At 47.3% G+C, this 17,114-nt stretch overlaps 2 protein-coding genes across 2 annotated transcripts; one reads left to right on the top strand and one right to left on the bottom strand.

The window, feature by feature from the left end:
- Positions 1 to 313: 313 nt before the first annotated feature.
- Positions 314 to 790, top strand: LOC120702117 (RING-H2 finger protein ATL2-like). The gene has a single exon (XM_039985878.1). The coding sequence runs from the start codon at positions 314 to 316 to the stop codon at positions 788 to 790; it is 477 nt and encodes a 158-aa protein (XP_039841812.1).
- A 2,447-nt stretch (positions 791 to 3,237) lies between these two features.
- On the bottom strand, positions 3,238 to 3,735 carry LOC120702116 (alpha-1,3-arabinosyltransferase XAT3-like). Its single transcript, XM_039985877.1, has one exon. It carries the CDS (start codon positions 3,733 to 3,735, stop codon positions 3,238 to 3,240), a length of 498 nt encoding a protein of 165 aa, XP_039841811.1.
- Positions 3,736 to 17,114: the final 13,379 nt, after the last annotated feature.

Genomic DNA, 17,114 nt, shown 5'->3' with positions numbered 1-17,114 from the left:
CATGACCTGATATGAGATTATTTTGACGAACTCTAATGAAAATGAAGGCAAGGTCAGTTTAAGTCCTATCTGCACGTATATATCGCCTATCGGTAAGACCGGCTGGTAACCGCTCCCAAACACGGCTAAATTGTGCAATTTGGAGACATCGGAGCACGTAAACTACAAGGAGAGATTTTGTCTCCACTGCTGATGAGATAACCTTTATTTCACGGTCCGCCACACATGGCAAAAACTACATGCTTTTAGAACAAAACTATGCAGGAGCCGACGAGTCTAATCAGCTTCGAGCCTTCAACTGATCGCTCACGCCATGCCGCTGAAGCTCGCCATGATCGTCCTCCCTCCGTTGTGCGTGACCTGCGTCGTGCTGTACCTGGCCGGCGTCCCCTGGACGACGACGGCGCAGGTTGCTGCCGCCCTGCTCGTCTTCGTCACCGTCGTAGGGCTCTGCGACCACCTGAGGCAGCGACCATCGCCCTGGCAGCAACAACCGGGGCCGGAGGCCATGGCCGCCGCTTCTCAGCAGGTGGCGGTCCTCGGGCTTGACGCGTCCGCCATCACCAGCCTGCCCGCCGGCGCCGAGTGCTCCGTCTGCCTGGCCGAGGTGAAGCCGAAGGAGATGGTGAAGCAGCTGCCCGCCTGCGCGCACTTGTTCCACGAAGAGTGCATCGACTTGTGGCTGCTTTCTTACAGGACGTGCCCGGTGTGCTGGACTCCCGTCAACGCGGCGGCGGCAGCTGCTGTGTCGACAGGTCTGGAGGTTGTCATGCACACTCAGGCCAACTGAATTAGTACCGTTGTTATAGTCCTGACAGTTTTGTTGCCGACGATTCCATTTGAGTTGAGGCTCTGTTTTGGCCTTTTGGGAGCACAGCTTGTTCAAGAATATGTTATGGGGCCGTTTGAGAGAGCTCTAGCTCCAGCTTCTTCAAAGAGAATCACTTCCAACCAGCCAAATGCTAAAAAACCCAACTGATTCAGGTTGGGATCAGGGGCCTCCATTTGCACTAGGAGCTGGGTGCCAAAAAGCTTCGCCCTGCTCCCTATTATATTCTGGTGGGGATCATCGAAGAATCAATTCTCATAAGCTCCCCACCCTACTCCCTCTTAGGAATCTTATAGAATCAATCCATCGGAGAATCAAGGAGCAGAGCTGAAGAATTAGGGAGCGGAGCTCTCCCAAATGGGGAGCTCTCCCAAATGGGGCCCAAGTATTCTCAAGGGAAAACAATGATTTAACTCATACTTCTTTTTTTATTGAAAGATGCTAGGAGTACTGTCCAGTTATGTAAGAATTTAGTTGGACACCCGTGTTGACCACACGCTCAACATAGATGGACTGCCTTGAAAATCCAATGATGCGCCCATCGAGGCTCACACACGCACGTACACCTGCACGCACCACAGCGCCGGCCCTCTGGGGAAATCCTGAGGTGCGACGCAAGCGTCGAGCCTGGGGCTCAAACGTTGGTGGGTGGCCTCAGCGTCGTAAGGTCCTAGCATGGAGCTGACAGCTCGTCCGCAAGCTAACTCAAACTTCATTTGGGATGTCTGGTGGCCAATATATCCGGTTGTTTCCCTTGGCGATTAACACCAAACTTCATGAACTCAAAAGAAAAAACAAAGTGGTGAAGCAGGCAGGGACAAATATGTTCTCCTTCAAGTGTTTTACTGATGGCATTGTTGATACCGTTTTTTGACGTGTGTAAAGAAAAATACTGATGACAGAATCAGAGCCGGCCGATGGGTTACAGTCAATGGGCCAAGAGAATATTCTAGGAAGATGCTGATTTACGCGGTTTGGTAATCGGCCGATGGAAGTTGCTGACGAGTCAAAAGGGAAGGAGAAGTTCGAATTTTATGAGAATTCTGATGATTCGGTTGTAGATTTTTTGGTAGTTCAAATTAAAAACTCTTTACTTTTTAGTCAAGTAATGTGTTTGCCGTAACCGGCTAGAACTTGTTAGCGTAGGCTATACATATCAGTTTTACGGGACCAGAAAAAGTTGATACACATCCAATACAATAACCCTTTAGAATTCCCTTACAATTTACTTTCCTGTCCGTGACTTCGCTTTTTTTTTTCGGCGAGTTCTTTCAAGTCAATCAAGGACGTCTCACATTCGAGCGACTTGTGAGTTTTCGTTTTACCGAGTAAATTTGAGCTTTAGCTACCGGGCGCATCACTGTAGTTTCGTTCAAATCTATTCAAAAGTTGTCGAGTTTATCTAAGCTTTGATCTCGGGCGCATCGCTGTTTTCTCATCTAAATTTATTCACAATTTACCAATATCAGCTAGATTTGTAGGTTTTTCCTATGTTTTTGGCCATTATCACAATTATCTGCTTAGAAACATATTAGATCGGCTATAGAATTTGCAATAATCTCTTATTATCATCAAGGCCGGTTTATATCTGTATCAAGCGTCATCGAGCAATATTATCCGAGTTATACATTCATAACTTAGATCTTGTTATACACGTTCAATCGGCTCCCACGAGCTGATTTTGTCGTTCTTTGCATCGGCTAGCCTGCCGGCACGCTTATTTACTCCACAACTACATTTAATATTCTTTTGTCATTTTCTCTATCGGTAAAGCTTGCCGATACGATTTGTTTGAGAGATATTCGAAATTCCAGCCGATATGCTCTCAGATTTAACTTTTGTTTATACCTTGTCAATTGCAGGTCAAATTGACTGGCATATTTGGTTGACTTTCTGGAGCTTGGCGAATACTTGCCCTCGGATTGCAGTGTGTTGATTTTTACGTCAACAGACATACAAGCTCAACTTGCTTGCCCTTACCCGCTAAACTTACAAGGTGGCACTAAGCCACCACACTACAACCACGGGGTCACATGGGCTAGCTACTACTAAGGATATTGGGCTGAGTATTACACATTCAGTGTTCCATGTTGATTGTTAATCATCACTTGATAAACTTGCCGTTGTCAGTGCACTATTCCGCTTGAATCTTTTTTGTTTGGAATGTGAAAAGGATTGTGGCTGACATGAACAGACTAACAATGCACAATACACTGCTACTTGTATGTGTTCCAACCGTCGCAACTTGGTCACATCATGAATAGATATATAGTTTGTGATTGGTATAGGTATACAATAGATGTGATGGAATTGTCGTAGATAGACAGCACGAAATACAACCTGCTTGAACATGCCAATCGTTTTCCTCATTAGCCCCATCATCTACACCTAACGAAGCATCAGATCGATCACTCTCGCAGCAGCAGCTTGACTCTCTCAAGCGTCGGCATGAATCTGGTGGTGTTGAGACGGATGTTCTGCTCCCACCAGTAATACCTCGCATTGCTCCCGTTCTTGTAGAAAACACCGGGATCGGTGATCACCGGGTGGTCCTTGCCGTACTTGTCGTAGAGCGTGCTCTCCACGGCGGCGATGCTGTACGGGACGTGCCAGATGCCCATGTGCGCCGCCGGCGCGCCGAAGAACCCCTCGCTGTGGGGCTCCATCTTGCCCCACGGGATCGCCTGCACCGCCACGGCGCCCGTGCGCAGGAACACCATGTTCGTCAGCCCGGCGCCGTGCGCCCCCATGAGCACGTCACACGCGTCCACCTCCCGCGCGACCGCGTCCATGTCCGCCGTGCTCGTCGGCTCCGCGCGCACCACGTCGAACCCCGCGCGCTCGATCGCGCCGACGATGGCGTCGGCGTTCACGAACCGCCGCGTCTTGCCGCGGAGGATGATCATGAGCCGGGGCCGGGGCTTCGCCTTCGCGCCGCCGGATTTGACCGGGAGCGCAGCGGCAGGGAGTAGGCCTCCCGGACGAACGCTCGGAAGGCGAACATGTCGTAGCCGCCCGGGGCGCGCGCCGGCTCGATGTCCAAGTCGCGGTGGCCTTGGAGACCGACGATGAGGTGCGGGTAGCAGCGCACCTCCGCGTCGGCGTCGAGCATGACCACCTCGTGCCGCGACAGCGCCCGGAGGACGCGGTGGTACTTGGTGACGAACCAGGCCGGCGCGTCGGTGGCGACGAGCTCGACCTCGCCGCCGAACGCCCGCGGCGTCGTGAAGAGCGGGACGAGCACGTCGCTGAAGCTTGCTTTTGCTTCCGTTGAAGAAGCTGGACTGCTGGAGGCTGGAGCAGTTTTTCAGGATGGGATGAGAACAATTCATCATTCACCTATACATGCATTGCATGCTCTAGTTGGTTTGGTCCTTAACCCACCGATCGAAGACCCATTCAAACACTGAACCTACTGCTACCTACTAGGCTACCACTACTACTTCCACTGCGCTACGCACGCACCTTCCTTTTGATCAAAGTGACGGAAAAATTCCACCCTAGGCACATTGCTCGGCAATCAAAGTAGCAAACCGAGAAAAAACTCAGCCGACAGACCGCACGAGCCAACCCGCCGAATCACGCGAGGTTTCCCCCTGCGCCTGTGTGTCTGTGGCGTGCAGCGCAGCCATGTCCATGTGGGTCTGCCGTCGCCCAGCCAGCAGCCAGCCTCGCGCCGCGACCAACCACAGTCCACAGGCCGCACCTACCGCCTCGGCCCCGCTCCGCTGCTACGGCCGGCAGGACGGGCGAGCGCCAACGTAGCAGTTATCGATGAGGCTAGCTAGCTGAATGATGGTGTGTGTATTGGGATCGATTGTGTTTAGGGATGGCAACGGGGCAATCCCCGTCGGATTTTGACAGAACGTTCTGCTCCTCGAGTGACCTAAATTTCCCCGCTTCCCGTCCCCGACAAAGCACACGGGGGAAGATTTTCTCGTCCCTGTCCCCGAACAGGGATCGCACACCCGACAGGGATCCCAACCAAAAAAAAAATCTCCGAAATATTAATGTTTTCTCAGTTCAATCTTCCCGCACAGAGGAAGTTTAGAAACATCTCAAGGATTACACAAAGAAAAAGGAGAACAAAAACCAGTCCAATTGTACATCCATATAAACTCCATACAATTTACTAGATATCTCACCAGGCAAAAAAAAAATATAGAAAAAAAATCCATGTGGTCTTCACGCCATCCCCTCCTTTTCTCAGGTTGGCTTCACCTTCGAGGCTCACTGCGCAAGGCAATAAAGGGCTATCATTCATCATTAGCTTCTACGGACTTTTGCTTTCCTACAGGATTGCGCAGCAAGAGCAGAATTTGTCTGCTCTGGTCGGTAGCGTCTAGCGTGATTGGAAGGATGCCGACGGCAGGAGTTTGACCGGAAATCCGTCCGGCCCGGTTCCGGTTCGGACTGATACCAAACCAGCCTAAATTTAAAATTCAAATTTGAATTCAAAACAAATAAAAAATTCCTAAAAATTTCTAAAAATATTTTAAGGTGCGACGAATCTAATGGTATCAAATTTTCTCAAACATTCGTTTATTTAGTATAGTTTGCGGGGATTTGAAGTTAAATAAAAAAAGAGTGCATATAAAAGTATACAAATACAATGTAAAAGTAGTACAAAAGAGGATTGGAGGGTTCATTTAGGCTAAAATATGTTATACAAATATTTATTTAGTATACTTTGCGGGCATTTGAATTTAAACCATAAAAGAAAAAAAATTGAATTTGATCGGTTGCCAGTCAAACCGACCGGTAAACTGGTCAAACCGGCCGGTAAACCGGTTGAACATGCGAATTTGAATTGAATTTGAATTTGACCGGTTTCCGGCCAAACCGGTCCAGTATACTGGTACCGAACCCCGCCGATTTGACCGGACCGGTCGGTAAATTAAACCCTGGCGGACAGCCGCGAGGCGCGAGCATGTCCCGGCCTGTGGCTGCTGGAGACTGGGGGAGGGGCTACTAAAGGTGAGGCGAGATTTCTCATTACTTCCTCTCTTCGTCCTCGTCCTTATCCTCTACAGTAGAGAGCGGAGGGAAAAAGGCGACTGCGAGGGAGATTCGCTTCCGCCGGCGATTCCGCTGGCGCCCTTCCTCTCTGCCGGCCGGGATGGCGTCGGAGAGGGAGGGCGCCGGGGGAATCGACGGGTGTACTATATAGGGTAGTTAGGTTTCTAGCTTCTCCTAGAGTTTGCTTGCCGGCGCGGCTGTCGGTGAAGCTTGGGTTGCCGGAGGTGGCGGTAGGGACGCTACTTCGTTGGCGAATAAAGGGTCTCTACGGCGTCGATGTCTGCATCTTCTCCGGTCGTATCTGCATCTTCCTCTTCGTCGGAGACGGCGACGACTTCGGGACCTGTTCTGGTGTCGTCGGCGGGATCGGGCGAATCGAGGTTTTGCTCCTCCTGCTGGCTGCTGGTTGGCTCGGCGGTGGGATTTTGTGCCCCGATGGCGTTTCAGATAAATCTGTTTGTTTGAATCTCTTGGCGTGGCTTCGTTTCCTTCGTCCTTGCGAAAGGGTGGAAGGCTTCAGCATCCCCGATGGGGTTGCTTGTCCACATCGATGGTGCTGCCGACGACTGTGGACTACTTTTCCGGCCGCCTGTTCTTCTGCGGGCGGTGGCGGATCTGTGTTTCCTCTTGTGCTCCTGGCGAATAGACGGCCGATGCTCTTTCAGCAGATTCGTGGTGCGCTGGTGGAGTCCGAGCGCCAGCTCTTGCGGTAATTCCATGTGGAGTCCTGCGTCTTGGGAGGAGAGGAAGCTTGCTTGCTGCCGGAGTGCGTCGCCGGCGGCTGGGATTAAGGACCACGTGGTCAAGCTTCTGGTGCCTGAGGGTGCTTTGTGCATTTTTCAGTTTATTCAGGGGCTTACCTGTAAAAGACTAGGGATGTACTATGCCATTACTGTTTAATACATTTCCCTCCTTTCGCAAAAAAAAGGTGAGGCGAGATCGATGAACAGCATTGCGAATGCATGAAAGTGATCGGGTGCTCTAGCCTAAGAGGGGAAGGGGGTTAATTAGGCACTCTTAAAACCCTAATCTATGGTTCTAACTAGTTTGCACAAAACTTAAACTAAATCAAGCTATCTAGATGTGCAAAACCCTCATCCCAAAAGAGTTTAGCATCATATGGCCAATCCTATCAAGATACTACTCTATGAAAGTAAAGGCACAAAGAATGCAATATGAAATGCAGAAGCTTAACGGAGGGATGAGAGAAAGCAAACTCTCGACACGAAGATTTATCCCGTGGCACGGATTGCCACAAAGATGCCCCTACATCCACGTTGTTGAAGTACTCACGAAGAGTATCGCTTCCCGACAATCAAGTCTCTTTCGTAAACACAATCATGGTCACCTTGATCCCGATTTCCACTAAGAGAGATTTCCCACGAAGGAGGGGTCTCCGTCCCCCGCATATTGTTGTCGACGCCGCTCCACACCAAGCCGGAGGGTCGTTGACTTGCTGGCGAGCCACCAATGCTCCAAGAAGGCCGGCGCACTGGAATATAAGTTTGGTTCACTCGAGAACCAGCCACAAGGATCACAACCTTGCTTGTTCACTCACTCAAGAGCTAATCTAGCACTTACACTTACAAAGCTAGTGCCAAAACCTAAGGATATAATCAAGAGTTAAATACATCAGTGCTCCTCAAACTTGTCCTGAGGTGCCACTTAGGTCCACGAACTTGCAAAATCGAAATCTGGCTCCCTGAACTTGTTAAGTTGTGCCACTTAGGTCCATACCACTTGAGATGGCGCCACATGACATAAATATATGCAAAAAAAATCTCTAAAGTTGCTATATTCTACCTTCACCCCCTCCCTCCCATTCTGTCTCTTTCTCTCTCCCCACGCCTCCTCTGCTTCCTCCGCCAGTGGGTGGAGCTTGCCGTCGCCCCCTGCCTCCTCGCCTTCCACTGGAGCTCGCGGCCGCCGCGGACGCCGCCGCCACCTGAAGCTTGTGGCCGCCGCCCCTGGACCTCGCAGACTGCGCGCTCGCCGCCCCCACCTAGAGTTCGCGAACTTCGCGGCACGCTGCCCCTGGCTCGCCGCTCCCTCTGCTCCACCTTGGTCGCCGCGCACGCCAAAGGAAGGAGCTCGCGTTGGGTCGAGGAAGACGAGAGGCGGGACGGCGGCCCGTGCGAGGCTCCGCCGCCGGAGCCAGTGAGGAGGCGCGACGGAGGGAGCAGGGCGCTTGAGCAGAGCAGAGCAGCCCGGCCCCCGCCGCGTAGGTCCGCCCCGCCCCGCCCTGGGCCGAGCAGCCCCCCCGCCGCGAGCAGGCCGGCCCCGGCGCTGCCCGCCCGCTGTAGGAGGAGGGAGAGTAGGGGCGGGGGCGCCGCCGCGAGATCCACCGGGGAGGCGCTGACGCCGGGGTGCAGGAGGCGGGGAAGCATGCACGCGGCCCAGCTCGCCGCCGGAGAGGAGGGAGGCGCTGGCGGAGGAGGCAAGGAGAGGCGCTGGCGTGCGGAGCAAGAGGGCGGCGGCCGTGGCGAGGCGAGCTCGAGCCGGAGCAGGGGCGCCACCGCGGCGGCGAGCCCGTGCGCCACCCACATCCGCCCACCCGCTCGGCCCACGCTGCGCGCCGCGCCTGCAAGCGCAGACGCCGGTGCGTGCGCCTCCGGTCACCGCGACCGCTCCTCGGTCCGGCACGCGCAGCCGCAAGCTCGCCGCCCTGGCGGGGCCCTGCTCGTCTCATCCCCATCGCAGTCGAAGGTTCTGCTGCAGCCATGGCGGGGCTCTACCCGCGACGATGCCCACCGACCGCCCCTGCTTCGCGCCTCGCCCCTAAACGAGTTAGGATGGATGGGGCGGCCGAAGAGGGGCCTGGCCAGAGGAGCTGGCATGGCAGATCCGGCCGCACGGGGATGGGCACCGCCATGGCCGCCACTGCGAGAAGGCAAGAGGAGGGCGCCGCCGGCCACCACGGGAGGAGGTGCGCAGGCCGCCGCGGTCTCTGGCGCGCACCGGCCGCCGCGCGTCGGCCATCGCCCGTGCGAGAGGGAAGGGAACGGAGCGGCACAACTATGAGGGGCGGCGCCGGCTGGAAGAGCTCGCCGAGGGGCACCTGCACGGCTGTGGACGTGGGGGCCGGAGTGGTCGCCGGCGGTGAGAGAGAGTTGAAAGAGACAAGGATGATGTAGATATAGAAGATGATAAAATTTAAGAGTTTTTTTTGCATATATTCATACCTCTTGACGGGTTATGGACCTAAATGGCACAAATTTACAAGTTCAGGGTGTTAGATTTATATTTTGCAAGTTCGTGGACCTAAGTGGCACCTCAGGACAAGTTCGAGGGCCGCTGGTGTATTTAACTCGGTTGGCTTGGAGGTGTTCTTCAATGTGTATGGGATCTCTCTAGTCTCCAGCAAACTCAAAATGGCCGGAGTGAGGCGTATATATAGGCCACCAACTCAAGAGAGTCGTTACTAGCCGTTAGCCAGTTTTCTGCGTAGGCATCAGAAATTCAAGTGCATAGGGCATCGGTTCTTCCGATCACTCTGCTCTCTGAAGTAGTCGTTGGCATCTCTGACACAGCAGTAGCAACTTCTAGAGACCATCGGTTGAACTGATGATAAGGCATCAGAAATTCCGGTGACACTTGATCTTCATATAGCTGTTGCACCTTGCTGATGTCATTGCACCGACGCTTGCTCCGATGGGGTACCGGTTCTTCCTGTGCTGAAGACTTGGCTCTTGGGCATTTTACATCGTCTCTGGACAATAGTACGTTGATTGCACCAATGCTTGACTTGGCCTCGTCGGTTCAACCGGTGCCACTAAGATTTCCTCACTTGGATCAGTTGGCACACCAAATTTCACCGATGCATAGGGCGTCGGACTTCCGACAACCATCGGATGCACCGATGCTTAGGCATCGGTTAAACCGGTGCTACTGATTTCAGTAGAACTCGTCCAATTCAGCATTCCTTTGAGTTCTTTCTTCGTGTTTTTCTTTGTATGGCCTTTTTACTTCATCTCTGGGATCTAGAAATGTTCACTCAACAAAACCATTAGTCCCATTGATTGCATTGTCATACGATCACCAAAATCACTCGAAATGGCATAAATGGTGCCATGTTCGTTACAATCTCCCCCTTTTTGGTGATTGATGACAATACAATCAAAGCAAGCATAAAATTGCAAGAATTTACAGATTGAACCACTTACATTTGCTTAGATGCTTACCACCATCCAATAACGGCTTGGCCTCCCCTAAAACCATGATTTCACCCTTTGTTCCTCCCCCTATTTGCTATTCCTCTCTCATATGTTGACTTGATCCACTCGGCATTTCTCCCCTTTGGAATATACTTCTCCTCCTTGGGAAAATACCTTGCTTTGATCCACATCTCTCCCCCTTTGGAATCAAATAACCTAAAAAGGCTCTTGCAAAATAATCTAGCTCAAGAGAATATTAGTAGCCTAGGGAGTTAGTTCCATGATTTATGATCTAATTGTATGGTATCAATGAAGATACCAATTGAAAATTTACTACGGTGGATCACAAAATCACAAAACTAGCATGGCATGAGCTAAGCTTTCCACAAGTGTGTACACAAAATGATAACGTGAAAATCAAGTGCACAACTAGATGTTTCAACAAGAAAGATTAGATCATATCATGCTCGGAGGTAGCTCTAAAATAACAAGGAATTGACAATATACTAATTGTATTGGTTTAGAACCTTGCATACCTCCGGGGACCTTTGTTTACCTTGCATGTACCAATTTGAAAGTGACTTGTAACAATTGAAGTCTTTAAACAAAGAGCACTTGGTACACCAATGTTAAATAAATATATGAGCACATAGCCAATGAACTTAGATATGAGCATTTAAGTTCAATAGAGCATGGCTCAATATGCATAAAAGCACACATTATTTTATCTAATCACTCTTATAGAGTTGTTTGTTTACATTGAACGTGAATGACATTCTCTTAGAGTGTTAAATCCATCGTGAGACTACAAAAGATAAACTTGCAAATATGTTAGTCTCAAAATTACAAACCATAGGATGAACTCCCCCTAAATGTGTGCATTTAATGTTTGAATCACCAAACAAATGTATGCACATTGATTTTGACACAATTGGGAGGTTTACCCTATAGTTTGTGTTCATAGTACACATATAAAATACATACCTCATGAAGTCCATGTACCATGGAGGGTAACCTTGTGTAGCTTTCTACACACTTATAAAACCATGTACGTTGCTCATAAATTAGAGTCATGATACAAGAAACCCACCATATATAATACTAGGAGATGCAAAACATGCAAACATCCTAGCAAGAGCAATGGAGCTACATGATGCTTGAATTGAAATCTAGCTACCATTACCTTATGGGGGACTTGGGTAACAAATGTCCAAGTTGTGAGCTTAGCTTTTTTTTAACTTAAATCTTCACTTCAATTTGTAAGCTAAGCCTCCAAATCCCCCGAAGCCATTCTTGGGCTTCAAGTCTCCTTTGGAACCCACACCATTTGAGGCCCCTTCATATTGGTGATGATGTCCTTGGGCACCCAAATGGAGTGATTCCAACTTCTTTCCTTCTTTCCAGCCTTGTGAGCAACCACCTTGCCATTGGTCTTCTTCTTGATCACATAGGAGGTGCTATTGCTTTTGTTCCTCCGGTTGGGCTTGGTGTAGATGAGAGAACTCTTGATTGTGAGTTTCTTTTTGTTCTTCTCATCCGGAAGCTTCTTACTTGGTTGAGGACACTTATTGGACTTGTGGCCTTCTTTGTGGCACTTTGAGCAAGTCACGGTGGACTCCTTCTCAAGCTTCTTCACCATGTCTTCACGGTTATTTTGAGAAGGTTGGACATTGTTCTCTATGCCTTTGCCCATCAATCTATACAAGTTCTTCATGAGCCTTTCCACTTCTTGCTTGAGCTCATCATTCTCCTTGGCAATGAGATCATCACATGATTCTACAACAACATTCTCATAATATTTCTCATTGCAAGGGTTAGAGCAAGATTCATCAATTAAATCAATGCAAGAAGTTGAAGGCATCTACCCTAGAAATAGGAATTGCACAAGGGATAGTTTGCTTCATTTCCAAAGAGTCACTAGTATCATTAATGCTCTCAAATTTTAATTTGAGCTCTTCATGTTCCTTGCTAAGCAATTTGAATTGTACAACAATTTTCATAATTTGTACAACATTTTCATAATTTGTAGCAAGAGAAGCATTTAGATCATTGAGAGCATTAAGGTTTTTGATTTCCTTTGATTGTTTCTTAATGACTTTTTGGTGCTCATGAACTAAGTCAAAAGTTCATCAATTGAAGGAGAGTCGGAGTCATCATCGCTTACATCACTATCCATACCTTTAGCCATAAATATGCCTTTGCCCATCAATCTATACAAGTTCTTCTGAGCCTTTCCACTTCTTGCTTGAGCTCATCATTCTCCTTGGCAATGAGATCATCACATGATTCTACAACAACATTCTCATAATATTTCTCATTGCAAGGGTTAGAGCAAGATTCATCAATTAAATCAATGCAAGAAGTTGAAGCATCTACCCTAGAAATAGGAATTGCACAAGGGATAGTTTGCTTCATTTCCAAAGAGTCACTAGTATCATTAATGCTCTCAAATTTTAATTTGAGCTCTTCATGTTCCTTGCTAAGCAATTTGAATTTGTACAACAAATTTTCATAATTTGTAGCAAGAGAAGCATTTAGATCATTGAGAGCATTAAGGTTTTTGATTTCCTTTGATTGTTTCTTAATGACTTTTTGGTGCTCATGAACTAAGTCAAAAAGTTCATCAATTGAAGGAGAGTCGGAGTCATCATCGCTTACATCACTATCCATACCTTTAGCCATAAAATAAGTGTTGGATGATGATCCCATGCGGGTGGTGAATTACTTGTTTGATTCATCACTTGAACTCTTGCTTGATTCTTCACCACCGCTTACCCATTAACCAAATGTGGCAAATGATTCATGCTTGGGCTTCTTCTCCTTCTTTTTCTTGTTTTTCTTGAACTTCTTGTCAACCATCATGAGTTGATGGTGAGGCCCATCTTTGAGGAAGACCATATACCCCATTGAGTTGATTTCCTTCAAGCATTTGTTCATCTTCTTCATTTGCTTGTAGAGGTAGTGGTTCATTGGTTTTTTTCATCATTTGAGGAGCTTCTTGCATCCTCTTCTTCCTCATCACTTGAGCTACCTTTGATGACCATCTTCTTCATCTTCTTAAATTTTTTGCATGCAAGTGCGCTATGTGTTGGTGAAGAAGATGGTGCTTTTGACTTGATGTCATTGCGTAGCTCATGGGAGATCACCTTATTGAGGACTTGATTTGGTGTTAAGGTGGTGAGATCTTTCTCATTTAGAATTGTGGTCACCAAATCATAGTCCGGCCTTCGGAGTGAGTGAAAGATCTTGCGAATGAGTTCCGTATCTTCAATTTGCTTCACACTTAGAGAATTAATCTCATTCACAAGAGTATTCAATCATGAGTACATGGATTCAGCATTCTCATCATCAAGTTACTTAAAACTATTAAGCTTATCAATGAGAACATGATATCTTTCATTGGTAACATCCTCTGTGCCCTCATAGTTCTCAATGATAGTCTTCCATAGCCCTTTAGCATTTTCACAAGAATAAACACGATTGAACACATTATCACTAAGAGAAGACAAGATTATGTATTTTGCGGTGACATCATGTTGTTTTTCTTGGTGACCATTATTTTTTATGCCCTCACTCACAACTCTCCAAACCTTTAGTCCCATCGCTTGGAGATGTGTTTGCATTAAAATCTTCCATCATTGGAAGCCCGTGCCGTTGAACTGTGGAGCGGGTCTAAAAGGATCCATCCTTTCCCCTAAGAGCTAACTCACTAGGCGGTGAAGCCTACCGATCTAATGAGCCGGTAAACACAAATTTACCAATGAAATTGGCTTTCTTTGTGAGAGAAGTGAGTCCCGGCTCTGATACCAATTGAAAGTAATCGAGTGCTCTAGCCTAAGAGGGGGAGGGGGTGAATTAGGTACTCTTAAAATCTTAACCTATGGCTCCAACTAGTTTGCACAAAACTTAAACTAAATCAAGCTATCTAGATGTGCAACTACGGTTCACATTAGTGTAAAACTCTAATCCCAAAAGAGTTTAGCATCCTATGGCCAATCCTATCAAGATATTACTCTATGAAAGTAAAGGCACAAAGAATGCAATATGAAATGTGGAAGCTTAAAGGAGGGATGAGAGGAAGCAAACTCTCGACACGAAGATTTATCCCGTGGTTCGGATTGCCACAAAGGCGCCCCTACATCCACGTTGTTGAAGCACTCACGAAGAGTATCGCTTCCCGGCAATCAAGTCCCTTTCGTGAACACAATCATGGTCACCTTGATCCCGATTTCCACTAAGGGAGATTTCCCACGATGGATGGGTCTCCGTCCCCTGCACAATATTGTCGACGCCGCTCCACACCAAGCCGGAGGGTCGTTGACTTGCCGGCGAGCCACCAATGCTCCAAGAAGGCCGGCGTATCGAAATATAAGTTTGGTTCACTCTAGAACCAGCCACAAGGATCACAACCTTGCATGTTCACTCACTCAAAAGCTAATCTAGCACTTACACTTACAAAGCTAGTGCTAAAACCTAAGGATATGATCAATATGCACTTGGGTTGGCTTGGAGGTGTTTTTCAATATGTATGGGGTCTCTCTAGTCTCCAGCAAACTCAAAATGGCCGGGGTGAGGCGTATATATAGGCCACCAACTCAAGAGAGCCGTTACTAGACATTAGCCTGTTTTCTGCGTAGGCATCGGGACTTCCGGTGCATAGGGCATCGGTTCTTCCAGTCACTCTATGCTCTGAAGTAGCCGTTGGCCTCTCTGACACAGCAGTAGCAACTTCCAAGGACCACTGGTTGAACCGATGATAAGGCGTCGGAACTTCCGGTGACACTTGATCTTCATATAGGCGTTGCACCTTGCTGACGTCATTGCACCGACGCTTGCTCCGATGGGGTACCGGTTCTTCCGGTGCTGAAGGCTTGGCTCTTGGGCGTTTTACATCATCTCTGGACAATAGTACATTGATTGCACCGATGCTTGACTTGGCCTCGTCGGTTCAACCGGTGCCACTGAGATTTCCTCACTTGGATCAGTTTGCACACCAAATTGCATCGATGCATAGGGCGTCGAATCTTCCGATAACCATCGGATACACCGATGCTTAGGCATCGGTTAAACTAGTGCTTCTGATTTCAGTAGAACTCGTCCAATTCAGCGTTTCTTTGAGTTCTTTCTTTGTGTTTTTCTTTGTATGGCCTTTTTACTTCATCTCTGGGATTTAGAAATATTCACCCAACAAAACCATTAGTCCCATTGATTGCGTTGTCATACGATCACCAAAATCACTCGAAATGGCATAAATGGTGCCATGTTCATTACAATGCGTGCTCGCATTTGCGTTGGTGAGGAGGGGGAGGGCCGGAGGGGGGCTGGCCGCTGAGTGACAAGGGGAGGCGATGGGTTGAGGAGAAGTGAGCTAGGTTTACCAGTCGCTGTCCAAATTTATATCAGTGTTGTGGGTTGGGCCCACTACTACAAAAACGTTGATTTGTCCCGGTTGGGAAACCCCTGTTGTCCCGGTTTCCCAACCGGGAACGCCAGTCCGGGACAAAAGGGGGTGCCTTTTTGTCCCGGGTCTGGCAACCGGGACAAAAGAGGACCTTTTGTCCCGGTTGGTAACACCAACCGGGACAAAAGGTGCAGCCAGCGCCCACGTGGCTGGCGCACCCTTTTGTCCCGGTTGGTGTTACCAACCGGGACAAAAGGTCCCTTTTTTTCATGTTTTTCTTTTCTCAATTCTTTTTCTATTTCAGTTATACTTTTGCATTTCAATTAAACTTATGTATTGGAATTCAGTGTGTATGATCTCCGCTAATATATACATATATATAGTTACTTATATAATATTTGTCCTAGATAGTTTTCATATATAAATTAATTCACTTATATATATATATATGTATACACATATCTATACATGTGAATTCCTTTACATATGAAAATGTCTAGGACCAATATTATATAAATATATATATATATACACATATATATTATTGGAGTGCTTATATATATAATGCATACATACTCCATCATATTTGCATAGGTATATTCGTTCTTAATTACATAGGTATATTCGTTCTTAATTACATAGTAGAATTCGCCTTTTGGAAATTTAATACATACATACTCATAAATAGAAATTTAATACATAGACACACATATATATTTACATAGGTATATTCGTTCTTACTTACATATATACACGTATATTGTCATATTTGCTGTGATTGTCAATATTAGATATTCCATCATAGTAGAATTCGCCTTTTGGAGTCGAGGACTATTGCTCTAACAATAAATCCGGAGGAAGCTGATTCTTGAATCGCCATAATCTTTTCCTCCGGTATGAGGCGTTTATCGGCGGAAGCTCCCAGACCTATGAAAAACAGGGGGATAAGTAACGTGGCAGACGATTAAAAAGACGAGGTTCAAAGATTACAAGTTTGTTTTACGTTACTTCCTCCTCCCAATCTGTCCAGCCCTTTGGAGGACCTAACCAGACATGTAGTTTCCGCATACATAGTATGCGCATAATACAGTACCTTGTTTCTGCCTCATACACTTTAAGAGAGAAGAAATTATCAGGTATTTACATGAATATATAATAAACTAATGAATCAACTAATCATCAAGTGCTACGGAAATCTGTCTGATCTCATCTTCATTTGCTGGATTTTAGCGAATTCTTCCAAACCTGGCATGATTAAACATTAGATCAGTAACAAAGTGATCAATATGTCACGCGATTAGTGGTCAATACTTTTCATCAGTTAGAGATTTCGTATTGGTTTTAGCGAATTCTTCCAAATCCTGTGCATGATTAGAACAATTATAGTCAAGTAACAATTCTTTCCAAATCCTTGTGCATGATTAGAACAATTATAGTCAAGTAACAAAGTGATTTCAAATTATCGGTCATCGACGGATTAGTGGTAGAATTACTTTTTCATCATGTTAAGAAGATTTTCGTATTGTTCTAGAGGTCTCCTCAATGAGTCCATAACCACGAGTAGGCTCTTCTCGGGAATTATGACAATTAGGACCCCGTGTTCACTGCAAGATTATACAGAGGCAGTTCTTGATAGTTAAGGTTTTTTAAAACAATTCGATTACAGAATAGAAAGAGTTAGACGGAAGGAATCACTCACGCAAGTTGTAAG

The sequence above is a fragment of the Panicum virgatum genome, chromosome 4K (assembly GCF_016808335.1).
Source record: "Panicum virgatum strain AP13 chromosome 4K, P.virgatum_v5, whole genome shotgun sequence".
NCBI classification, from domain to species: Eukaryota; Viridiplantae; Streptophyta; class Magnoliopsida; order Poales; family Poaceae; genus Panicum; species Panicum virgatum.
Note: the sequence above shows the minus strand (reverse complement) of the source record. Positions and strands in the feature narration are given on the sequence as shown.

Excerpts from the sequence above, each read along its gene's own strand:
- LOC120702117 (XM_039985878.1), top strand. The coding sequence starts at position 314 with ATGCCGCTGAAGCTCGCCATGATCGTCCTCCCTCCGTTGTGCGTGACC.
- LOC120702116 (XM_039985877.1), bottom strand. The coding sequence starts at position 3,735 with ATGATCATCCTCCGCGGCAAGACGCGGCGGTTCGTGAACGCCGACGCC.